Raw genomic sequence first — 26,736 nt, forward strand, 5'->3', positions numbered from 1 at the left:
AACTCAGACAAGACGGAAGTCCTCATCCTGGGACCATCGCCCTCCGCCTGGTACGACTCCTGGTGGCACCCCGCCCTGGGCACCACACCCAAGCCAACAGACCACGCACGCAACCTGGGCTTCATCCTGGACTCCTCACTCTCGATGACCAGACAAGTCAACGCCGTCTCCTCATCATGCTTTCACACCCTGCGCATGCTTCGCAAGATCTTCCGATGGATCCCGACCGAAACCTGGAAGACGGTCACCCAAGCATTCGTCACCAGCCGACTGGACTACGGGAACACCCTCTACGCCGGAACCACAGCCAAGCTACAGAAAAGACTCCAACGCATCCAGAACGCCTCCGCCCGACTCATCCTGGACATCCCCCGACGCAGCCACATCTCCGGCCACCTGAGAGACCTGCACTGGCTCCCCGTCAACAAGAGGATCACGTTCCGGCTCCTCACCCACGCACACAAGTCTCTCCACGACCTGAGCCCCAAGTACCTCAACGACCGCCTGACCTTCTACACGCCCGCCTGCCAGCTCCGGTCTACCAGCCTCGCCCTCGCCGCCGTACCACGCATCCGAAGAGCCACCGCCGGAGGAAGATCCTTCTCCTACCTGGCGGCCAAGACATGGAACTCCCTCCCTATCCACCTTCGGCTGACCCAGGACCATCTCGCCTTCAGGAGACAACTCAAGACCTGGCTGTTCGAGCAGTAGCGGACCCTTTCCCCCAAGCGCCTTGAGACCCTTCCGGGTGAGTAATGCGCTTTCCAAGTGTTATGATTGATTGATTGATGAGCAGGTGACATGACAGGGCAGGAGAGGTGACCAGGCAGGAGAAGTGACGGGGCAGGAGAAGGGAGGGGGCCGGGGAATTGACGAAGCAGGAGTGTTGATCGAGCATGAGCAGGAGTACTGACTGGACAGGAGCAGGCATTTCCCAGGGCGACTGGAAGGGTGGGGGGCTAGTTTAGTTTGGGGGACCGGTTTTGTACAAGTGCAGGAGTTTTAAAAACACTGCAAACTTCTTCGTATATTCAGCAGGTTTCGGTCAACAATACAAGTGCAAAGATAACTTTGGTGATCAATGTACCTGCTGGAGAGAGATGGGAGCATGTTTTGTCTAGTGGCTGTTTTACTCATCTAAGGTAGCGTGTAGCGCAGAGGGGTAATATGCCTGCTGCAAAGAACATGTACCATGCATATCAAAGAGTAATATTTTATGTGCATAGTTCAGTGGGTACTGCTTTGTGTTCACTTCCCGAATGAAAGGACACTTGAATACATATGGCCTGGTAGTTCGGGCTGGACTGTTCACAATGGGTGCAGGATCAAGACTGAGTTGCATATGGCTGGGTCCAAACTGGAATGGCATGGTGTGTAAAAAACAATGGATTTAGGCCTAGATATTTGTACTGGGGTGAATGTATGACATTGTTCTGAATTCTGTCCATCAGTTGTTTTATTTGCTTTTGTCACCTTGAGTGGGACGGGTATGCCCAGACGTGGGTCCCGTGCTCTCCATGTCACTGGAATCAAGCTATCCTGGCTGATGAGGGCTGAAAGCCCGAAACCGGTCCCAGGATGCTTGTTTCCAGTCCAGGGAGGACCTGGCCTGGCAGTTCGGGCTGGACTGTTCCCATTGGGCGTAGGATCAAGACTGATTTCCATATGGCTGGGGCCAGACTGGAATGGCGAGCAAAGAAACGATGGATTTAGGCCCAGATCTCTGTACTGGGGTGAATGTATGACATTGTTCTGCATTCTGTCCACGAGTTATTCTTTTTGCTATATTATGATTGAGCTGCTACTTGGCTGACATGAATGTGAAGGAGCCTTTGTTGGTTTCCGCGAGTCTAGATTCTCCTGAAGAGTCCCTTTGTCTTCTGAGCCCTGCTTAACACATGTGTAAAGGAGGAGGGGAAACGGCCTCTACGACGAGGCCGTTTCATCGAAAACCTTAACCACGCATGCATTACAACGCATGCGTGGTTACAATGACAGCCTTTACCACGCATACGTTTACTACGAGGTACGTAGTGAAGGCATGTGTGGTAAAGGGTACAAATAAAAAAAACACTAACCTTTAGACGAGATGTGCAGGCAATCGGCGTCGCAGAGGAAGGAAATGGCAGTTTCTTTTTTCCTACGTATGACGTCACCACGGAAAAATACGTGGAGAAGGATACGCGTGAAAATAGTATTCCATAGTAACGCATGCGTGGTAAAGGCATGCGTTACAACGGAGTTCGTTGAAAGAACATACAACCCAGGAGGAGCCCTGTATTCATGACCTCAATGTTTGAGACAACAAATAATCATGGATTTCTGAACAATGAGAGTAAAAGCATTAAGGTAACATGTTGTTCCTGCTTATATTTCGCACGCTTTACATAAACCTGTATTCCCTATGAGTGTTTGCTTTATCCTGAATTAAACCTCAAATAAACATGTTTATCCATTGTTTGAATTAAATAACGTTATAAGCTGTAACTGGTCAGTGAAATGCTAAACGTACTAAAAATTGGCATGTTTTGCTATTTCTAGCCACACCCCTGACTCCGCACACTGATTCAATCTTCAGTTATTCCCGCCCCCTGATTCTCCACCAACAGTTCCCCTACTTTTTTTTTCCCCACTTCGACCACTGAATCAGTCCGCCCCCCCCCCCCCCGAAATTTGGCTCTGGTTAAGCCTCTGGCTCTGGGCATACATACCACTGAACCGCTAAGCTGTGCCCTGGAGAGCACAAAATCTGCAGAGCAAAGAGGGGTGCATCGTCTCTGGATGCCCCAGCAGCAAGGAAAGCCTCAAAGAAGCACTCCCGAGAGCACAAAGCTACTCTAGCCAGGGAAGAGCCCCAGTGAAGGCCTCACACCAGGGAGCACAGACCTATTATGGCACTCTGGCCAGGGTGAGCATTGGGGCAGCTCATTGAATAGCCCCTAAACAGCATATCTGGGGGCCTCAAGGCACCGCTGTGTCACAAGCCTCTCAGAGCAGCACTGCGGGAGCCCAGAGCTTCGAGCATCACGTGGGGGCTTGCAGAAATATTGTAGCACATTGGGCAGCGCACAGCCTTAGTGCAAGTCACCGGAGCGCCGGAGTCGGACAGCATCCCCGGAGCATAGTCACCTGGAAGAGCACGCAGGGCTCAAATAGCCATAGAGCAGCGCACTGCGGGGTAGAGGTCCGAGCAGCACACAGGAGAGGAGCGAACTTTGGAGAAAGTAGAACATGTCCCCAGAACACCAAGAATCGAATGCAGTGGGCACTGGGCAGTGCACCAGGAAACACTTAAACTGTGCATAGCTTACTAGGAAGCACAGACAGCCGGCGTAGCACACTGAGGTGCAGGGGAGCACACAGCCACCAGATAGCACACTGAAGAACACGCATCCTCCACACAGCACACTCAGGCGCACAGTGTAGGTCACTTCACCACCGCTGCTGCTCCGCCTGCCAGTCTTTTGCCTCCTGCTCCCCCCTCCAGATCGGCGCTCTCCTACCCTGTTCGAGCGCAGCCTGGACTGCCTGCGCCTGGTTTGAGTGCCCCCGTGTGCCTGCCTGCCCCATTCTCTTTTTCTGTACCCCTGCCTGAGTGCCCGTGTGCCTGCCTGCCCCATTATCTATTTGGTACCCCCGTGTGAGTTGCTTCGCCCGCCGGGCTCCTCAGCCCCGTTCTCTCGCCGCTGCCTCCCGTGCGGCCCCGCCCCCCCACACCCATTGGATTATTCCCGCCCGCCTCCCAGCTGACCCCTCCTCCCCTCTTATGACGCCCCCGGAGCGACCGCGCCGATTGTGCACCGAAGGCGCGCCAAAGGCAAGCCCGTCTGCGCCCGTCCGCGCCTGGACCGCGCCCAGTGCCAGGACCCCTGGTCCCCACCGCTGCAAGACGACCCGACAGACCTACGACGCCGCCGCCCTCAACGCACTCTATGCCGGCCGTAACCCCGCCTGCTGCCGGGTCGCCCCGAAACGCATTCACGGACCCTTCACCTGCAGAACCTGCAAGTTCACCTGCCTCCGAACCTGCACCGCACCCGCCAAGCCAAGCACCAGCAGCAACCTCGAGTGCATCCTGCTCAACACCCGCTCCGTCCACAGACACGCCGTGGAACTCTGGAACCTCCTCGACACAACATCACCAGACATCGCCTTCCTCACGGAAACCTGGATGAACGCCTCCTCAGCCCCCGACATCGCCATCGCCATCCCGGACGGGTACAAGATCATCAGGAGGGACCGCGTCAACCAGACCGGAGGAGGCATCGCCATCGTCCACAAGAACACCATCCGCATCACGACTGACTCCAACGACACCTTCGCCGCCGCCGAGCACCTCCACTTCCAGATTCACACCGACCCAAAGACAACCCTCAGAGGCACCCTCATCTAAAGACCCCCGGGACCACGCACACAATTCAGCGAAGACATCACAGACTTCATCAGCCCACACGCCCTCCCCTCCGCCGACTACATCCTCCTAGGGGACCTCAACTTCCACCTGGAGAACAACAAGGACCGCAACACCGCCACCCTGCTGGACAACCTCGCCAACCTTGGACTCAAGCAACTGGTCAACACCCCCACCCACTACGCCGGCCACACGCTTGATCCCGTCTTCTCATCCAGCAAGCACATCACCTTCAGCCACTCCACCGGACTCCACTGGACCGACCACAGCTGCGTCCACTTCAGCTTCAGAAGAACCACAAACCACCACTACCTGCAACAGGTTCCTCACAGAAGCTGGAGCAAGATCACCGCCGACCAGCTCACCACCTCCCTCAGCCAGAACCCACCCGCCAGCACAACGGACCCCAACGAAGCAGCCCGCAACTTCACGCAGTGGCCGACTGCCTGCGCCGACGACCTCGCACCACTGAAGAACCCTCCCAGCAGACCTAGAAGCAAGAAGGCCTCCTGGTTCACCGACAAACTCAAGGACTCCAAGAAGACCTGCCGCACCCTCGAGAAAGCCTGGCTCCTCGACCAGACCACTGACAACATGACCGCCCTCAAACACGCCACCCGCAAGCACCACCAGCTCATCCGCACCACCAAGAAGAAATCACTGAAGGAACGACTGGACAACAACGCCCACGACAGCAAGGAACTCTTCACCATCGTCAAGGAGTTCTCCAACCCCAGCACCGGCAACAATGACATCACTCCCTCACAAGATCTCTGCGACTCTCTCGCCTCGTTCTTCCACCGCAAGATTGCCGACATCCACAACAGTTTCGGCGCACCATTCACGCACCCAACCGTCGAACCAACTCCCCCCACCGCCACCCTCCGCACCTGGACCACGGTGACCACCGAAGACACAGCCCGCACGATGAACACCATCCACTCCGGATCTCCGATCGACCCCTGCCCCCACCACGTCTTCAACAAGGCCCACTCCACCATCGCACCCCAACTCCGGGACGTCATCAACACCTTCCTCAACACCGCCACCTTCCCAGAGAGCTGGAAGCATGCCGAGCTCAGCGCGCTACTGAAGAAACCAACAGCGGACCCCACCGACCTCAAAAACTTCCGCCCCATCTCGCTCCTTCCTTTTCCCGCCAAAGTCATCGAGAAGACCGTCAACAGACAGCTTGCCGCCTTCCTCGAGACGAACGGATCCCTCGACCCCTCGCAGTCCGGTTTCAGAGCCAACCACAGCACAGAGACCGCCCTCATCGCAGCCACCGACGACATCCGAGCCCTGACAACGGGGAAACAGCGGCACTCATCCTCCTGGACCTCTCGGCAGCGTTCGACACGGTCTGCCACCGCACCCTAGTTCAACGCCTCAGCAACATCGGCATCCAAGAGAAGGCACCGGAGTGGATCATCTCGTTCCTCGCCGGTAGACCACAGAGAGTCCGCCTCCCCCCGTTTCGATCCGAGGCCACCGAGTCATCTGCGGCGTTCCGCAAGGATCATCTCTCAGCCCCACCCTCTTCAACATCTACATGAGCCCTCTTGCTGCCATCGCACGCCAACACAACCTCAACATCATCTCCTACGCCGACGACACCCAGCTGATCCTCTCCCTCACCAGAGACCCCGACACCGCCAGAACCAGCCTGCACGAAGGGATGAAAGACGTCACCAAGTGGATGAATAACAGCCGCCTGAAACTGAACTCAGACAAGACGGAAGTCCTCATCCTGGGACCATCGCCCTCCGCCTGGGACGACTCCTGGTGGCCCCCAGCCCTGGGCACCGCTCCCAAGCCAACAGACCACGCACGCAACCTAGGCTTCATCCTAGACTCCTCCCTCTCGATGACCAGACAAGTCAACGCCGTCTCCTCATCATGCTTTCACACCCTACGCATGCTTCGCAAGATCTTCAGATGGATCCCGACCGAAACCAGGAAGACGGTCACCCAGGCCCTCGTCACCAGCCGACTGGACTACGGAAACACCCTCTACGCCGGAAACACAGCCAAGCTACAGAAAAGACTCCAACGCATCCAGAACGCCTCCGCCCGACTCAGCCTGGACATCCCCCGACGCAGCCACATCTCCGGCCACCTGAGGGACCTGCACTGGCTCCCTGTCAACAAGAGGATCACGTTCAGGCTCCTCACCCACGCACACAAGTCCCTCCACGACCTGGGCCCCAAGTACCTCAACGACCGCCTGACCTTCTACACGCCCACCCGCCAGCTACGGTCTACTAGCCTCGCCTTCGCCGCCGTACCACGCATCCGAAGAGCCACCGCCGGAGGCAGATCCTTCTCCTACCTGGCGGCCAAGACATGGAACTCCCTCCCAATCCACCTTCGTCTGACCCAGGACCACCTCGCTTTCAGGAGAGAACTCAAGACCTGGCTGTTCGAGCAGTAGCGGACCCCTTCCCCCAAGCGCCTTGAGACCCTTCCGGGTGAGTAGTGCGCTATACAAGTTTTTTTGATTGATTGATTGAGTGTCACCAAGAAGCGCCACAGGGAGGACTGGGTCTCTGCCCAGCACACCGGGGGGTCACAGAAGCAGCGAGCAGCACTCTGCGAGCACAGACTCTACCACACCAAGATCACACAGTTTACAAGAGGGAGTACATGGTGTCTCCGCTCAGCAAGAGATGAGAGCCCTTACTGAGGTCCAGGGAGCACAACGCCTCCCTGCAACACCGCAAGGTAAACTGGAGAATAAACAATGACCCCCGTGGAGGAAGGAGGGAAGAAAGAGAGAGAGACGGTGAAGTGTGACATGGACAGACAATGAAAGCAGCATAGAGAGGGGGTGCAAGGGCACGTCGGAGGTGTAAAGTAAACAATTTTAGGGCTCATGTGTCTCGCATTGCACAGCACACACAAATGCTGGTTTTCCACAGGGCTGGTTTCAATGCACATGTCATGGTGAACGCTTGTGTCTCATGCTGCACAGCACAATCTAATGCTAATTTTCAAATTAGTTTATCCTACTGCAGGCACAACATGCTTTCCTGCAACATGTGCCACGCGTGCTTTCACTTTCCAAGCAGCCCGGGACAATGGCGTCCGTTTCTATGCACAGAAATAGGTCTCATATTTACAAGAGTTTGAGCTATTGGCAATGCAAATGACAATGCCTTTTATTTAAGTGTTAATTATCAAAACGGAAAGAAAAAAAAGCTTTGTCATTTACAATGTCAATAGCTTAAACTATCGCCAATGCGAGACCTATTGCACTGCAAATGCTTGTTTTTCAAAGTGAGCTGATGCTTTCTTGCACCAGTTTGTGGGATTGGCCATTGTAGGTGATCGTCTACCCTTGCAAAAGTAGAGAAGTTTTTAACATGCTGCGAGAGGGCACTATTAGTTCGTGATCACTCATCCTTCTGAGTAACTGGAAGCACAGCACCTAACCATTGGCATCACCCCATCCCCACTGCAAAATCTAAGCTACTTATTTCTGTAAATTACCATGAAACAACTGGGCCCTCATAAGTTTGCTTACGCCTGCTCAAACTAGCGTGATTTCAGTCATTTCAAGTTACTCTTGTTCTGCAGAAATGCTGAAATTACGCTATTACGCCATGTTGCTTAGTTACACACTGTTCCTGGTAGACAACAGAACATGAGCAGCTGGTGTATGTGGTGCTTGTCTTTTTTTGCACTTTTTTTGTCACACAGTGTGTCTTCACCTTCTAAATGGATGTGGGGACACATATTATGCTAAAGTATAGTGCCAAATTGCCATTTTTATATGTTGCATAATTTTGTGTAATTATTCCAAAAAAAATTCTAATTACGCAAAGGGAAATTACGCAGATTTCGTACATCCCCAGACACAACCATATGCCACAAGACCACATACCATTAAAAGGCTAATTTCCATTGAAATCATTTGTCCAATTAAAGAAACTTTCTAGAAGAATAGAGTGTTACAGAATGACCATGTTTCCCGGAAAGAAGAAAAGATACAAAAGAACCAAGGGGTCTATTATGATGGTGGGCGGACTTTGTTGGCAAAAGGGACCGCCCGCCATGGGTCCGGCGGTCCCACCATACAAATTAGGATGCACCCGCCAGTGTGACAATGCGGCGGGTGATGCTGTAAGCAGCACCAGCCGCAATGTAAAAAAATGCATGTTGTGTATTTGCATGCACAACGTGACAGGCACCGCCCATGTGCACCCCCCACACCCCTCTCCAAAAGGAAAGACCGCATGCCTTTACATGGCAGCAACGCCACCATGGTAAGGCTGATCTCCGCCATCAACATAATATGTATGGCGGTGTCTTGCAGACACCGCCACCATGTTATGCCCCTTTTACGCCCGGTCGACGAGTCGACCGGCGGAAATGCAGCGGATGGTCTTCCGTCCGCCGCGGACCCCCCAACCATACTAATATGGCGGGGGATCAATCAGGCATAGATGGCGGGTGGCTACCGCCGGCCCGGCGGGAGCGATCTGCCCACCATCATAATAGACCCCTTAGTTATAGAAGAGTTTAGTGCCAAAGAAAGCAGCATTTTAAAACAAACCCTAATCTCATTTCTACACCATCTGACACCTTCCCTACCCAACAACTTCTCTAAAACCTCCAATTCAACTTTCATCTTACTCACCATCCTCTTCTTTATCCTTCACCACAATCTCAAATTCTCACCAATGCTTGCTTCCCTACTCATACAATTCCTTAGTATCACTTCCCCACGCTAACATCCACTGCCCCTCTGCAAACTCACTCATCATTCCTGACTCTCATTCCTATATTCCCTACTCTTGCCTCCTCCACCACAACTGTCCCTCCCTAATCACCCTCACCACACACTCACTCTCAACCCTGCTGGGATCCACTTCCCAATATATATCATTCTCTCCAGCTCCACCCATTTCCACCCCTCTCTACTGGAAGTAACACTTACTCTCATGGCGTCCAGGGCCAGCTTCAGATTTTCTTTCTTGCAGGCATCTGTGGTGAATTTCACCAGCTCCTAGCAACAGAAGTGGCAAGATGTCAGTAAAAGAACACATTTGAGAGGATGCTAGTAAGAGAACAAAGGACCATGTGTGCAAAGCATTTTTTACGACTGCAAATGCTATGATTTGGAGTTTGTGACAACAAAAATAATTTTTCTATTTTACAAGTCCAATTTTAAGGGCTAAGAAACATTTACCAACTGAGATGTTGAGGAGGCATGTTGTAGACACCTCTTCCAAATAGCGATTCGGTAGGAAATGTATCAAGGTTTTGCAACCGTAACCTGAGCACAGAACACTAAAAGTTAGTGACTGCTGAGTTGCAGACATGTGATAGGTCCCCGGGAAAAGCAATCAAAAGGAGATCCCTTTACCTAAATAAATGTAATTAGAGTGCTAATCGTCACTGATGCATATACACACGAATACGGCGCTGGAGTTTCCCTTTTCATCTATTTCCCCCTGATTTTAAACAACAAAGTCAAGAAGAAATTGCTTTTGTTAAATGATTTGTACCAGCTATTGCTCTCTAGTGATAAAATAACACTGAATTGATACCCTTTTTCCCAATATCCATCTATTCAATTAACTTTATTTCGGTCTTTTTAGGCCATAAAGTATATAAAAATAACAACACATTTCCATCCAGATCTTAGCGATAGCATTCTTTGTCACAGTGGATTGGGTGGAAGACATCACAATTTACCCAGATCCGTCCTAAATTCACTTTTAAAAACAATAAATTAATAAAACAATAAATACAATAAAATGTTTAAACAATTAAAAACTCCATATTAAAAAGGATTTATATATTAAAATCTTAGAGTCACGACCCTCAAAATTACTAATTGTCAATGACAAGTAATATCTAATTGTCCCACAAGATTAAATATTTAGAAAATTCATCACTGGGTTATTTATAACAATTAAAGAATTTAAAAACAAATTATGTCTGATATTACAAAAAATAAAATATCACAGTTTCAAACCCTTTTTAGCTCTAATGACCATCACACCGGCAAGAAATCTAGATACACAAAAAACCACCAGTTGTGAGGTATCAGACTTAAGTAGATGTTCTGCCTCTCTGCAGTGCCTTACTTTCAAGGCAATGCAGAGTGGTTTAATCCATCTTTTTCTTGGAGTGTCATATAAGGGACAGAAAAAAAAGATATGTGCATCATCTTCCTTGACTTCAATCAAATGTTTACAAGAAGTGCATTTGTCATGATCTTGGTCATTGCGATTACTAACTCATTTTGATTTCTTATCATTTGTTTGTAAAACCCCATATCTAAATTTCAGGTACAATGATTTGGCAATTTGAGGGCATACCTCGTCCATCAATGGTTCGATCTGGGGTATATCTTTAAGCAAGAGAAATTATGTAGTTAGAGATCCTAAGCTGGAATCATGCTGGAAAGTACAGCTCATATAATTCCAGAAGGATAACTTAACAACCTTGCTGCATGCCATAGTCAAATCTGAAGGTACATCCCAATAATGTGGTAATCCTATTTTTTTTTTAAACCAGATCGACACGTGGTGAAACCACGGAATGGCTTTTAGAAGACCAAAACTCATTATCTCTTGCAGGCTCGTTTTATATTGTACGAGCCCAACCGTTGACCAAATTCTTACCCAAAATAAGAAGGGGCGCAATACAGCAAGACTATCTGTACGTTTTAGATTGAGGTCAAGTATTACAGGAAGCATCTGGGTTCTGTTAGGTAGAGACAGTAACTTACAAATGAATTTATTTTCTCCAATTTCAAAGTTATGTTTACAGTATGGTCCCCAAAGTTTTGCCCCATACAAGGCAGTTGAATGAGCCTTGAATTTAAAAACCTCAATGGCCGGAGAAACAGCCTTAGAGGTACTCCCTCCATGCTTTGTAATTGGAGTACAATTTTGGATCAGAAGTAGTCTATTTTTTTCCAATTGTGGCTTCCAAGTCAGTTTCGAATCTAGTGTGATACCTAAATAATTAAAACTGTGTACATAATCTAATCTTTGGCCATTTAGCTCTAAATTCTTTTTAACCCCTCCCACGCTTATGACGGAACCGCTCCGTCATAGCCCTCAGGTGGGCTGTGCTGGTGACAGAGCGGTTCCGTCATGACCCGCTCGCCACGCCTGCGCGCGCTGATTTCGCGCCTGCGCTGACGTTCTAAAGAACGGACGGGGCCATGATGGAACCGCTCCGTCACAAGCACAGCCCACCCGAGGGCCATGATGGAGCGGTTCCGTCATAAGCGTCGGAGCGCCGCGCGGCCGCCCCACTCCCTTAGCGCTGTGGCGGAATTGCCGCCGCAGCGAAAGGGTTAAAGGATTTAGTTCAGCAGGTTTTGAAGACCACTGGGGGTTTGGGAAATTAAGATGGTGTCATCTGCAAAGAGTAATGTAGGTATCACTTCCCCTCCCAGCTTGGGGGAATCATTTTTGCAACCTTCCAGGAAGGTGGGGATATCATTTACATACAATGTGAACAAGGTGGGCGCCAACACACAACCTTGTCGTACTCCCCGTTTCACTAGTATCTCCCTGGTAAGTTCTCCCCTTGGCCTCCATCGCACTTTAGCATAATTCCCTTCATGTAGCCTAATTATCTGTACAAGCAATTCAATTGGTACCCCTAGATCTCTCAGGCAGCCTCAAAGGCTGCTCCTAGGTACCAAATCGAACGCAGCCCTCAAATCTACAAATGTAATGTATAGGCTACCTTGCCTTAGAGTTATGTATTTCCAGCACAAACATAAAAACCTGAAGACTTGATCGATGGTACTAGTCTCCTTTCTAAACCCAGCTTGGAATTTTGAAAGTAAGTCAACATCTTCAATCCAGGTCGATAAACGAAATAGTAAATGCCTGGCAAATAATTTCTGTGGAATATCAATCAGACTAATGGGGAGATAATTCGCCAGATCATGTCTATTTCCCTTTTTAAAATTTTTGTCTATTTCCGCCCCTTCCACGTGTTTGGAATTGGTTCAAAATTTGCTATCGCATTACAGAGATGGTAATTATAAAAGAACCCCAACTATTCAGATCATGTTTTAACCGCATGCGTGCGGTCGATATTCTGCTGCTGCGCTGGGATTTACAAAAACCCATTATTCATGACGAGCTGGGCTCGTCATGAGCGTGCGAGGAGGCTACCTCATGACGAGCCCAGCTCGTCATGAGCGTCGAAGGGGTTAAAAGATCGCCAGGTATTTTATCTGGTCCTGGAGCTTTACCAGATTTAACGAATTCCAACATTAAAATCGTTTCATTTAGCGTAAAATTCAAATTGGCTGCCTTTGCACTATTAATCATATCCTCTGATAATTCAAAACAATCACTGTTGGATTCATAATAGAATGCAGAAAAGTGATCCACCCATGTATTTTCATCAAGAAATAGGTCTCTTTGCGTTCTCCCTGACCTATTACATTTAGCCATCAAATTCCAAAATCCGGCCTGGTCCTTGGCTTTAGCCGCACAGATTAGGTCTGCCCAGATCTCCTCATACCATAGCCTCTTTGCAACTTCTTAAAGTCTGTTTGTAATTGCACCTTTTTTCCCTTATCTATTTCTTCACTCTGAATAGCCTTAACTAACTCTTGCTTCGCTATTCGACAGACCCTGTTATACCACGGGTTGCTAGGTCCAGTGCTCTCTGTTTCGCCTATCTTCCTTTCTTTGGACGTTTTGCTTAGTACTGGTCCTAAGGCACTTACTAGCATACCATGCAGATCTGTCATCTTTATTTGATCTATTTTATTTTCTAAAAAAGGTGCAATGATATCTGCAAAAATTGAATAGATACTGGCCAGTGATTTTTTATTCTCGAAAATGTGTGGCCATTTTACAGCTCGGTTGTTTCTCTTTAAAATAATTTCATCATCCAAGCTGCTGATCTCTACAGAACCAGATTGGGGTAGAAGAAAAAATTCTGGTGTAACCGACAACCTCAAGGGTCGATGGTCACTCTCTGTTCTGGGATCTATTTTAAAGTCAACCAAATAACTCCAGCGTCCCAATGACACTAGAACATAAAGCTTGTATAGGTGGTAAACATCTAACAATTTGCAATGTGTACAGGGCGAATTTAGACGATCCGGAGGTGGTACAACAATTGGATGTGGAATTGGCAGGTTGGTCTACTCCACTTTTACTGTGTGGTGATATGAACATTAACACTTTAAGTAACTTTTAGCTAGAGATCCAAAATATGTGGGTAGAAAGCCAAAAGTATTTAAAGCGCTTCAGACTCTCCTTCAGGAGCATGGCTTGGTAGACCTTTGGTTCTTACATAATAAAATGGAAGATGGGTTTACGCATCACTCTATTCCCCATAATAAAAATGTTAGGTTAGATTATGTTTTTCTCACAGAGCAGGTGGTAATTGATTCTTCTATTTTTTGTTTTCCACAACTTATATCGGACCACAATCCATTGATAGCAGAGTGTGAATGGCCTCGAACTAGGAAACCCCCCAGGGAGTGGACGTTTGAAAGGAAGCTGCTTTACGAAGATGAGTATCGGGCCCATATTAAAAAGTGGATAGTACAGTTTTTAAATATAAATATCGGGTCGGCATCCGATCAAGTGGTATGGGACACGTTGAAAGCTGGACTACGGGGGGAGACCAAAAGTTCCACTTCATATAGATTGAAGTCTGAACAAGAGCAGATGCGCAGTCGTGTCAAGGAGCTAAGGGAGGCAGAGATTGAACTAACTTTGAATATCAAGAATGGCTACGAAACTCAGTCGAGTCAACAAAAATTAGCAATATTGAAAGCCCAATTATTGGAGTCATTCGGAAAAGACCTCGCATTGAAGTACTTGCAATATCGTACAGAGATGTTTGAGTTTGGGGAGAATTCTGGTAGAGTTCTAGCCAAGAGACTTCGCCAGCGCAGTATACAGAACCAGGTAGTAAAAATACAAGATCAATATGGAATATTATATGATACTCAGGAAGCAGTTAATAGACTGTTTTTGGATTTTTACTCCGCTCTGTATAGGGAAGATATTCCTAGGCCGGATATTGAGAGGGTTATGGAGGAGTTCTTTAATGATATGGAGACAATTATAATCTCTCAAGAACAGGCTGAATTTTTGGCCTCACCTATTCAAATGGAGGAATTGGAGCTGGCTGTTAATTCTTTAGCTAATGGCAAGGCCTGCGGCCCAGATGCTGTTCCACTGGAATTCTATAAAATCTTTTTAGATTATATCAAATTGCTTTTTCTTGAGGTCCTTAGAGCAGCGCAGAAGGGTATAGTGCCGGAATCATGGCAAAATGCAACTATAGTTTTGTTTAGGAAAAAAGGGAAACCAGAGCTGCTCCCATCATCATTCAGGCCGATATCTCTAATTAATTGCGATTCGAAAGTTTATTCTAAAATCTTGGCTTGTCGACTTGCGCAAGTGATTACTCCGTTGGTCTCCATACATCAGCATGGATTTATTTCAGGTAGGGACACAGCGGATCATGTCAGGCGTTCCATTGCATCGTTAGACTGGGCCCATGTCACGAAATCTCCCCTCGGGTTGATCCTGTTGGACGCTGAGAAGGCGTTCGACAGGGTCTCCTGGGGGTTTTTGTGGGCGGTGCTTAGATGGAAGGGGTTTCCAGATGAGTTTGTACATGCAGTCTCTGCTATGTATCTTTTTCCAAGGGCCCAATTGCGCATCTCAGGGCAGCAGACTAGCTTTTTTCCTATTACTAGGGGCACACGGCAGGGGTGTCCCTGTTCACCCCTGCTGTTCGCCCTATATATAGATCCGTTTCTCTCTAAAATCATGGCTAATCAGGCTATAGCTCCAATTAGGGCTGGTGATATCTCCCACAATCTGTTAGCTTACGCAGACGATATAGTTGTGATAACACCCGATGTCCCTTCTGCATTCCCTGCACTGAAGGAACTAGCTAAACAGTTTGGAGCAGTGTCGGGGTATAAGCTCAATGTCTCAAAAACACAGGTTGTTCAGACTCCCGATATGCTTATATCTGACGCTCCTGTTGTTCCTGAAGCTACGTATCTAGGGGTGCGGATAAGTTCCACAGTTGATAGGATTCCGGACTTAAATATCCTTCCAACGATAGAAGCAGTCAACACTAAATTGGAGAGACTTGACAATCTACACCTATCCTTATATGGTCGCTGTAGCGTTCTTAAAATGATAGTCCTCCCGAAATTTTTATATGTGTTTAGAACTATTCCTTTGTTATTTTCTCAAAATAGCTTGATTAAGGCAGAGAGGGTGTGCAGTAGGTTTTTGTGGGGATATAGGCGCCCGCGACGAGCAGCTAAATGGATGTATCTTCCTCGAGATCAGGGGGGCTGGGCGGTTCCCAGCCTTTGGTATGTATTATTGGGCAGCAATGTTACAAGCTATGGGAGTGCTGATATGTGGAGATAGGGCGAATGTACCGATGTCCAACCAACCTACCATATATGAGATAGGGTTAGGTGAAGCTGCCAAGGGCATTTTGTTGGAAGCTTTGGAGCCTAGTTATTACAAAAGGACACGCTTTAAAGTTCTGATCGCTGCATGTTCTATCTGGCGGAAAATTAGGAAGAAATTAGACATTCCAAATTTGAATTTCTATACGCCATTCAAAAGCAGCAGAGTGGTTCCGAGTATCTTTCAAGACTGTGTCATGCTGGACTGGCAAAGACAGTGTGCTTATACGCTGGGTGACCTAGTAGAGGAGGGGCAAATTTTAGCATACAGTGATATTAGGAATAAATATAAATCACCCCGCGCGATTTTTTTAAATATCTGCAAATACAAAGCTTTGTGTACAAACAATTGAAGACCTCACCAGCTATACTTGATAAGATACCAATTATTGAGATGATTGGGAAAAGAAGTAGAATAGGGGCACTTTATCAATATATAGTATCAACTCTCCCGGATGATTTGTCAGCTCAAAGTGCTAAGTGGGAATCTAAATTAGGCAGGACAGGTATTGACCTAGCCCCGGTAATGGATTTTGCCAGTAAGGTCATTGTCTCAGGTTCGTTGATGTCACAAAGCTATATGGCCATGTTAGATCTTTATTATACGCCAATGAAAATTGCAAAATGGGGTGCTAGGAAGGGTAATACTTGTGCTCGTTGTAATTCATTGACCGCGGACATAATACATATGCTTTACGCTTGTCCAGTACTAGTAGGGTTTTTTGACGACATCGAGCATTTTATCAACTCTGCACTTAAGATAAGCTGCTTATTGACTCCAGCACTAGTGATATTTGGGGTCGATGTGGGTAATAGCTCAGCTGGTACTCACTCCTTTTATAAATCAGCTTTTTTATTTATTGCTATGTCCCAGGCACGTCTGTGTATTACATCTCAGTGGTTATCTGCGGAAGCCCCAACGTTCGCACAATGGCGAGCAAGACTATTAGCCCTCTATAGGTTAGAATTCTCTGTCTTTTCTTGTAATGGGGGGAGGAGCAGGCAATTAGCAACCAGGATCTGGGCGCCGGTGTCTGAATGGGTTGGCTAAAGATTCACTGTGCTACGGAGTACTGACTGCTTTGTTTTCTTTCTCTTATGATTATTGCCTATTAGTCCCTCGCCGATATTGTTTTTTTATTCTGTAAACCGCTACACAAGTGCCTATCAGTAGATTATTCACATGGATGTGCAATGTTATTCTTTAGTAATGCTTTTTGGGTTTAAAAACCAACTCTGCAATGTGTATTGTAATGTGTTTTCCGTATATCAAAAAAAAAAAAAAAAAAAAAAAAAGAACAGTCTATATTAATGCGTGATTTACCTCTACTGAACGTGTAAGCATTGGGTCCGTCCGATGGGAGACGCCCATTACAGGCTCTAAGGCTATGGGCCATTGTCAACCTTAGTAGTTGAGTCACAGCTACTGTGCACTTGACCTCTTTGTTAATTTCCATCTCTGGAATGTTATAAGCCTGATCTTAAACCTCCAACAGATTACCAAAACCCGATACAGGCTCAAAATTGCAATTAATGTCACCTCCTACCATAATATTTGCTCTATGCCTCAATGAGCCGAGGGTGAGGTCCAACTGACTTATTACTGGTGACTCACGATGTGCAGGGCAGGGTCTGTTGTAGATGTTAAACAAATATACGACCCCACCATTCTTTGCCTTCAATTTAAGGCCCAGTATATCTTGTGACGATACATCCAGAGATGAAGTAGTGATTTCTAAGGAAACCCGGATCTAGATCACTAATCCTCCAGACGGTCTTCCCTTTACTGAGGGACTCGCCCCCATGCAAAATGTTTTGAAACCGACTCTATGGGTTATATCTAAGAGCCAGGTCTCTTGCCGAAGTATCACATCACTGGCCTCTATATAATCATTCCATGTTGGATCCAACATATTCCGCTTTAAGCCTGCAATGTTCCATGATGTAACATGCAGTTTCGATATATTGCTAGGGTTCCTGAGCCGCAATAAATCTCTCCCCAGAGTCTCAGTATTTGAAGTTGGGTCACTACTGTCTAATATATGGGATGGGGAAACATCAGTTTTTACAACCTGTTGGTCGCAGAAATCTTCTGCCATCAGCAGGGGTCGTGCTTGAACCCTGGAATCTCTTTGCCCATATCCAGCTATTGTGGATTTCGCAGAGTTACCAACTGTGTTGTTCAGAGGGGGCTTTTGCTTCATGTATATATTTGTATTGATAATGTTTTGATCCTTTATATTGTAGGACGTATGTGTATGTGTGGGTATGGACTGGTCTGTATGAATGATAGTGTGTTTGCTGTGTTGGTTGCGCCTGGGTTACTTCCTGCTTATAATGTATTAACCGTCTGACATTTTCATTTTCTGTGATGTATTGAATACATTTGATCATTTTATACCTGACAATTTTGCATCTTAGTTTGTGGAAGGTCAGTTTCATGTACGCGTGTATATGCATCAGTGACGATTAGCACTAATTACATGTATTCAGGCAGATGAATCTCCTTTTGATTGCTTTTCCCAGTTTTCCCCTGTTCCCCCTGCCTATGCATCATATCCGGGGCCCTCTTCTGTGTGAGTGGATGTGACAGACCAAAGGGTGTGGAAGCTGTTAATGCAGCAAAGGCAAGTCAGTGATAAGGCATCAAGATGAAAGGAGGTCAGTGATGGCACAGAAATGTGAGGGTCAGTGAGTGTAGGACTGGGAGGGTAGCAGTGGTGGCAGAAGGACAGGAGATTGTCAATGATGGCACAAGAATGGGAGGCTCCTGTGACATCATAGGGGCGGTACGGTAGGCCCCAAGGGACATATCAGGGAGGGGGTCAGTGAGGGCAAACAAATGGTAGTGTGTCAGTAACATCTGGGGGTAAAGTCTTAGCAAGTGCATGGAGATGGGAGTGGGTCAGTAGAAGCAGATGGATGGAAGGATCTCAGTGAAGACACATGGAAAGAAAATGCGAGTACAGCACAAGAGTGGGAGGGAATCAGTGATGCACACAGAGCGTCAGTGAATGCAAACAAAAGGGAGGGTGTCCGTGACAACCCAGGAAAAGTGTCAGTGGCAGACAACAGAGATGTGAGAGTGTCAGTGATTGAGTACAGGGTGAAGCACTTGAAAAAACAGAGATGTGAGGGTATCAGTTACTGACCACAGGCAGGAGGGTGTCAGTGACTGACTGTCAAGATGTAGGGAGTCACTGAAAGAGCACAGAGTTGAGGGTGTTGGGGGCAGCCCAGGCAAGGGGTGTTAGGGCATCATGTTGTCAGGGAGTCAGAGTATGGAGATGGGAGCATGCCTCAGTGGAGAAGCGTTAGCGACAACGCAGGGATGAGACGGCGTAGGTGCGATGGACAGAACGTGTCACTGACTACATGGATGAGAGGATGTCAGTAGTGGTGCTGCAAGGGGTGAGTGAATTATGACACAAATATAGGAGGCTTTCAGTGACATCACAGGGATCAGAGGGTATATGTGACATCAGCTGTGGGAGTTTATTAGTGAAGACACGGGAACGGGGACAACTGAGTAACATAGGAATGGGATTGTCAGTGATGGCGCAACCACGAGAAAAGTCAGCGAAAGAAGGATGTCGTAGACGGGGTGTCAGGGAGTGCACAATAGTGGCAAGAAGTCAGTGACGGAGTGCGGGCATGGGAGAATGTCAGTGAAAGCACGTGGATGGGAGAGTGCTGGTGATAGCCGAGGGATACAAAGATGTCCATGCCCCCGCAAGGAATCATCGGAGAGCAGAGATAGAAGGGCCCAGAAAGTGCAGGGAGGCAGTGAGAGAGCACGAGGAGAGGGTGTCACTGATAGACACATGGACTGGAGGGAGTCAGTGGCAGCAGAGGGATGGGTTAGGTCTAATATGAATATGGCTGGTCTCTGGAGTGACGTAGGGGGCAAAACATGATCAAATGTGGCCCTGAGCAATTGCCAGTAGCTGAGACTTCTACAAGCATTCAACACTCTTGTGTTTGAGAAAGTCTGTGAGGGCACAAGGGTGGTAGGGGACAAGGGGCAGAGCACCCATCTACAACGATGTGTGGGTATCAGTGAAGTGAGAGAGATGAGATAGGAGTGACAGAGCACAAGGAGAGACAGTGAATACCATAAGTCGAGGCAGTCCAATACTTACATGTAGTAAAAGGTGGTACTTCAGTACCCGCTGCATTGGCACCATCAGCAGGTCACGCAGACTGAACCTTCCATTGTTTGCTCGTTTTGAACATTCCTGTAGAAGGGATATATGCAGACGACAGTTGAGTAGAATGAACAGAGTAAAAGCATCAGTCACACATGTCTGTAGCATAGACAAAGAGACAAGGAGTTCTATAAACCTAGACGGCTTGACACACTATTCAGTCGTGTCCCTTCCAGCTGTAAAATTAAATGGATTATCCTATGTGACCGATTAGCTGTTGCACACTATAACTCCTGTGTCTTCCAGCTCATACTAATGTTGTAGAATATATCTCTTTGCCCCGCGGGCTTTTTTCAAGCATTGAATCACAACGCGGTAGTTACAACGACCGCGTTTTGGTTCTGCATACCATTACTCCGCAAGTCTGAACAACGACTTGCGGAGGGGGGCGCTGGATGTTCGAATAGTATAATTTGCTATTCCAACTCCAGTCTGTGTGGACACTAGGGAAGGTGTTGGATTTTAAATCCAACCCCCCCCCCTGCAAGTCGTTATTCCGACTTGCTGAGTAATGGTATGCAGAATCACAACGCGGTCGTTGTAACGACCGAGTTGTGATTCCATGCATGCATTTTTTTTCGTCATGAACGTTGTTTACCGATAAAAAAAACATTCTCAGAGTCAAGAAGAGAGACAACCCTGTAAAGCGATTTTAAGTTTTCACTTGTTCGGCTAAAGTTTTGTATTAACGATTATTCTTTCTGAAGGTTATCTGCGCACATTCCCCAGGGCTCACACCTGCACCTGCTTTTATCTTACTGACCAGTTGCCGAGGACTCTGTACTGGGTAGAACTGTGTACTTGTACTACCCTCTGGAAGCTTGTCTTCATCACGGTTGCTGGGGGAATTATTATTCTTTGACTGACAGATCTTTTATTGGATAAATACATTTCCAGGATCAACCAAACCCTCAAGCTGGAGTTTTCTTCCAGGCTCTGTAGTCAGTAGGTGTGCTGCGGTTCCTCTTTACCACCTCAATGTGCCTGCATGCAGGGCTTTAAGTGGGGTGGGTCTCACCAGAGCTAAGCACTGGCAGTTTTTTAAAAGGGGCCTCAAAACGGGTCTCTTTCGGGCTCTGTTTTGTGCCCTGGCACAGGCGGTCTGTTTTTTCTGGACTGTAGTGACAGCAGGCACATCAATTGCGCCGCACGTGCTCACACTGCTCACTTCTCACTAGTGGAGAAGTTACGGTATGACGTCATGCCAGGTGAGCGTTGTAGGGGAAGGAAAATCCTTTAAAGAGTCATTTTCTCTCCGAATTTCCTTGCTCCGTTTGAAACTCAGGAGGAGCAACATTGGCATGGCGTCACCAGGGCTTTAAGTGGAAGCTTTTTCAATATTATATACAAGCCATAGTTGCTTCTTATTTATCTTATGCAACTAACAACCATTGAAAAAAGCCATTAGTAGGGGAGAGGGAGAGGAGAGGATTTGGCCTAAAGGCTGGGGCAGTCGACCTCGAATCTGGGGAACTGGGTTCGAGTCTCGGCAATGACGCTGAACATCCTGTGATTCTGGGCAAATCCTCATGTAGTGAAACTGGTGCTATGTAAAGCGCTCTGATACCCGATTCGGGTCAAGTTTGCGCTATATAAAACTCTGTTAAAAATAGTTATGACTTGTTTTAGGTATGATGTTACTTGTGGTATCAAGTATCTGGATGCAATGACAAACTGCAAAATACAAGTCGGCAGCACACTATACTAAGCACAGATTTTTAGCTTACGTGTTTATAAGCCACGCCCTTAATTACATTGTCCCCTTTGAGAGACCGCCCAGTTTTTTCATCCCACTTAAAGCCCTGCCTGCAGGCCCTAAACTCTTAAATTCCTTAGGTGGGACAAAGGCACAACTAGATGATTTTTAGAGACATTACCATCATGTTTTTGCTTCACAAGAAAGCTTAGAAGAGAGTAAAAAGATTCAAACATAAAGTAGACCTCTCGCCATGCACAAACCTTAGCACAAGACCAGAGGTATGAAAACTCTTTCCTTATACCTTTACTCCTTACTCTCCTTATCCTTCACAGCGGTTGGAATTTATTTAATACGTATACAAAGTGTGTAAAAGCTTCTTAAAAGATGCATTCACTGCCAGAATTTTGAGTGGACCTAGTCTGCTTCCATAATGGCGAGGGCTTCAGGGGATGAAATACTACCAAACATAGAACATTATGTCCTGAACGGTTGGGGCCTCTTACTCAGACCCCAAAGAAATCTTATTGTCTCAAATGTGCAAAAGCACCCCAAATAACAGGACGTAAACTTTCGATCTGAAGTCTTGCCACGGCTAGTCTAGCCAACCCAACCAGTCAACAGAGCATTAATTTCTCCCTCTGACATTGGTGAATTGTCCTTTTCTGAAAGCTGGATAATTCCAACAGGCTCAGGGTCTAAGTTCATACTGTCACATGGCAATCTTACTTGAAAAGACAGCATGACCTCACGTGTCACTATTCGGGTACTGTAAGGAACTTATCGAGAGGATCTCTGAGAATTCTATAGGATGGTACAAAATCTGTCATGAGGCAGCTCGAATGGAGGGCTCTAGAATACTGATTTAATTAGCAGACATGTGGGTCTGGGCTAGCAATTTTTTGATTTCTCAAGATTTAAATATGGGGTTCGGAGTCTGAAGTCAACCAATAGAAGTTGATGTGGTATAGTGAGATATTTATTTTGTAGCAAATGGTGTCTCCATCAGCTAAGCTATATGACCTCTGACCTCCAGCTTCATCTGCACGTCCTCCCGCTCATTCGCCGTCTTATCCAGGTGCTTGGTGGAAAATTCCACCTGACTACAGTATCGGCCGTACATCAGGAACCTAAGACAAGAGAGAGAATAAAGAATCTGAGACACAGGTGATCTTAAGTGTAGGAGTGAACAGTGTAGTGGAAAGGAATGAAGGAAGAAGGCAGTTTGGTTGAAATGTAAAGAAAATAGCTTATAGGGTTGCATTGTGAGCGAAAGAAAAAGACATTTTGTGGGGGTTGAGTGGGAAGGAATTGTTACACTTGCCACGCTCCCACCAAGCCCAATTCATCATTACAAACTGAAGGTAAAGCAGCCGACATTACAACTATATTCCTAAAACCCTGTGTGAAAAGCTGACCTTGATTTAAAATTCTGATTGTTCCCTCTTCTTTCTTAAGAATGACCATCTCCTTAGAGCCTATACACTAACATGCCTGTCAAGCCCAAATCCCTTTTACTGTATTTCTGCAAATTGCCCACATCTCATAGATCACACTGCTCCTTCTTTAAAACACTATTCCTGCAACCTAAGAATACCTAATCTCTTTTAGTCTGTCTATTCATCCCACAAACCATTTGCATAGGTTCATATAGCCCCTACTAATTATCACACCTGATTCCTATACATTCAATGTGTCACAAGGAAAACAGAGTAAATGCATGGAATGGTTTCAATAAGAGCACACATTAATCCCAATAACAAACAATAACTAATAGCCACTAGATTACCCAATAACCTTGGGTTCTGAAGTATGCTACTTGCCGTAAAGCATTTCAATAGCTCTTCAGGGGTAGTAAGAAATGTATAAATGCATTTACAATACAATGGTGCAGAGAGGGATACAATTTGTAAGTTTGTTAGTCAACAGGGTAGAGTGTGAGAAATTAGGGGCACCATGAGAGGAAACAAGAATAAAGTGGGTGAAAACAGGGCAGAGTGTGAAAAAATATAAACAAAGTGAAGAAATAGGGAAAAGTGTGAATCCGTGGAAATGGGGCACAGTGTGATGAGGGCGAGGATGATGAAACATCGGCAGTGTGTGAGGAAATGGTTGCCAGCCAGCTGTAAGTGACTGGTGTCCTCACCTGCACCTGCATATGAATCTCACCTCTCCTTGTACTTAAGGAACACTTGGTACAAGTCTTGGGCACCATTGGAAGTAATTGATATTTTCACCTCTTCACAGAATTGTCGATGAACTATTAGCAGGTCCTAGAAAACAAAACCGAAACATTGTCACCATTCAGAATACTAATCGAGGCACACAACCAGTTGAAAGGTACCTGATCAATGGAATCCAGGCACCAGAGAGAACGCCCAATGCATTAATAACAGAGTACTGAAGAGGAGAAGATTCGGAAAGCTTTAAGGGAATAAATACAATCATATGAACAAGGTTTCTAAGGAGATGATGCATGCCTTGTGGCAAAATCAAAAATAGGCTTATTGGAGACAAAAAACTATCAATTGAGACAGGCATCCACGTTAGAGAAGACCGCATATAAACACCACAAGTACCATGTCCTAAGAAGAACCCATAACGCATACAGGTATGAAACGTATAGACACATTCCCCAAGGAAAATTGGATATTTCTTCAAAAAACGTGTTTCAAAAGAACATCGGTGGTCTGGACAATTGCTGTATACTACATAATGTTTGGATGGAAAAATAATTAAACAAGTATAAAAGCTACAAATCCTCCCCCCCACAGAAACAAAAAAGAAAGGACTGGTGAGACATGGATTTGTTTCTTATGACAGATTGTATAATATGATGTTAAATATTTAAATTTATTTTTGCACCAAATATTTTTTGCTGAATATTACGCATATCATGAGCACTAACAATGGGGATAGTCTTTTACTTTGCACGAAGGATTACTTGCACTAAATGAAGTAATTCTGGTGCTGATTAGGACTTTTAAGTGATATAATGATAAAATGTGTGTACAGTACTCTGTGTCCAAGAGTTTTCTAAGAAAAATAAGATATAATAAATTCAAAAAAGTGTGATTTTGAGGATTGTCATTTTTACATAAGTATACTTAGTATGTGCAGACTAAAGTCAAGATCGATCTATAGTAGAGGGCTCACATTGTTGACAGACATATATTCGTGGCCTAAACACCATTCTACTTTATATGAACCCAACACCTTTTGGCAAAAGAGAATCGAGGCACATGTGAGCCCTCTGAGGCAAGGACACCCCCACTCAAGCACACAAGAGCCATTAAGGCACGTAGAAGGCCAGTGAGGTGCACAGGAGGCCCTGAGGCTCATATGAGACCATTGAGACATATAAGAACTCCTTGAGGTACACCAGATAGCCCTGTGTGGCACTTTGAGTCTGCTTTCGTTCAAATACACATCTAAAGAAGATACTTCTGTTCAAGTTCAGGGACTCTAACATCCAATTTATCTTGCTCATGAGCTTGTTCAGCAACGTTTGTTTCTAGATGGCCTCTTCTGGTTTCTAGTCTTTGAAGTACGTGAACCAGAATAGTCAGCAGTTTTGCAAAACTCTATAGCACGGCCAAGAGACCTTTTCAGAATTCAGGTAACCGATATTGGATGGCACCCTTAAACTGATAAGATACTCGCCTCTCTTGCGTAGGGGGTAGAGGCTACTCCAGAATTATACTTACTACACTCAGTTGCCATATGAGGACTGCTTTCCCTACTCTTATTGTATATTACTATGTGACAGCTTGGTTACAATTTCTGCCACATGGATAGATAGGGCACCTAATCAGACGAGAATATCACTTGCAGCGTGTTACCACAAATGCACTCTGCATACTTTACTTATAGCTCTGAAGAGTAACAACCAAGAGACCCTGTATACTTTATTGTTGATATCACCACTATCAGTACTCAAAGCGGGGACAACGGGCTTTTAGACAGGTCCAGCATAAAGGTCCAAGAAGAGTCTTCAACAAAAACAGTTATGCTGTTCCTCTGTAGTAAGAGTCAGATACAGGGAATATAAACCAACCTGACCAGAGTAGTTCAAAGTTGGGAATCCATTTGTTTGGATCATAATGCCCTCACAGACCCTGTTGGGTGTCATGCTTCATCATCAGGCTGCTCCTCGTCAGGTCGACGGTGCAATACCCGACGGGTGCAATACTATAAGACTAACTCGTCGAATACCTGGTAGTGCTGGAACTACCCAGAACTGTGGACCAACCAGGCTTCACAGTATCTGGTAGGCAAAAAACATGAGGGGTTCCTCATGTATTTAGTGCTAGTAGCACGTAGTCTGTAAACCTACCTACTCCTACCGGGCCAGTTCTGGGTAGTTCAAGCACTACCAGGTATTCGAAGAGTTAGTCGTATGGTTGATGCGAGTGTGCAGCCACAATACCATTTTAGTTTTAATTGTAGATAGTATACCCCTTGTTTGGTCCTGGCGAATCGCCCGAAGACTATTCAATTGGCAAGAAACAGGTTTACCTTCCCCTTATAAGACCGCCACAACCTGAGACAAAACCCCAGCCTAAGCGCCTTATAATTTTTGTTTTTACTTAGGGTAGGAGACCCTTTGATTAAAGTTGGTGTCGCAGGTACTCCTAAACCTTTTTTACCTTCACTCCAAAATACTTCAAAAACACTTTCATCTACACACAATAGGCCCCTCACCCCCACTTCACCCAACAGCTGTTGGAAAAAGATCTCCGTTAAAGTGGCCCTGCTATAGGGAGACCGTCGGGTATTACACCACCGACCAGACGAGGAGCAGCCCGATGATGAAGCATGACACCCAACAGGGAGTGTGAGGGCATTATGATCCAATAAAATGGATTCCCAACCTTGGACTACTCTGGTCAGGTTGGTTTATATTCCCTGTATCTAACTCTTACTACAGAGGAACAGCACAACTCTTTTTGTTGAAGATATCACC

The 26,736-nt window shown here is 46.5% G+C and overlaps 1 protein-coding gene across 1 annotated transcript in view; it reads right to left on the reverse strand.

Annotated features, from left to right (window-relative positions):
- The window catches only part of VAV1 (vav guanine nucleotide exchange factor 1), a 650,161-nt gene that overhangs the window by 222,695 nt on the left and 400,730 nt on the right, over nucleotides 1-26,736 (reverse strand). Inside the window, exons 8-11 of the mRNA XM_078686053.1 lie at nucleotides 23,940-24,043; nucleotides 22,801-22,900; nucleotides 20,009-20,104; nucleotides 9,354-9,422 (exon numbers count right to left, since the gene is read on the reverse strand). Of these exons, the coding sequence (XP_078542179.1) occupies nucleotides 9,354-9,422; nucleotides 20,009-20,104; nucleotides 22,801-22,900; nucleotides 23,940-24,043 (369 nt within the window). The remainder of the gene's footprint in view (nucleotides 1-9,353; nucleotides 9,423-20,008; nucleotides 20,105-22,800; nucleotides 22,901-23,939; nucleotides 24,044-26,736) is intronic.

Source organism: Lissotriton helveticus, chromosome 1_1 (assembly GCF_964261635.1).
Source record: "Lissotriton helveticus chromosome 1_1, aLisHel1.1, whole genome shotgun sequence".
Taxonomy (NCBI): Eukaryota; Metazoa; Chordata; class Amphibia; order Caudata; family Salamandridae; genus Lissotriton; species Lissotriton helveticus.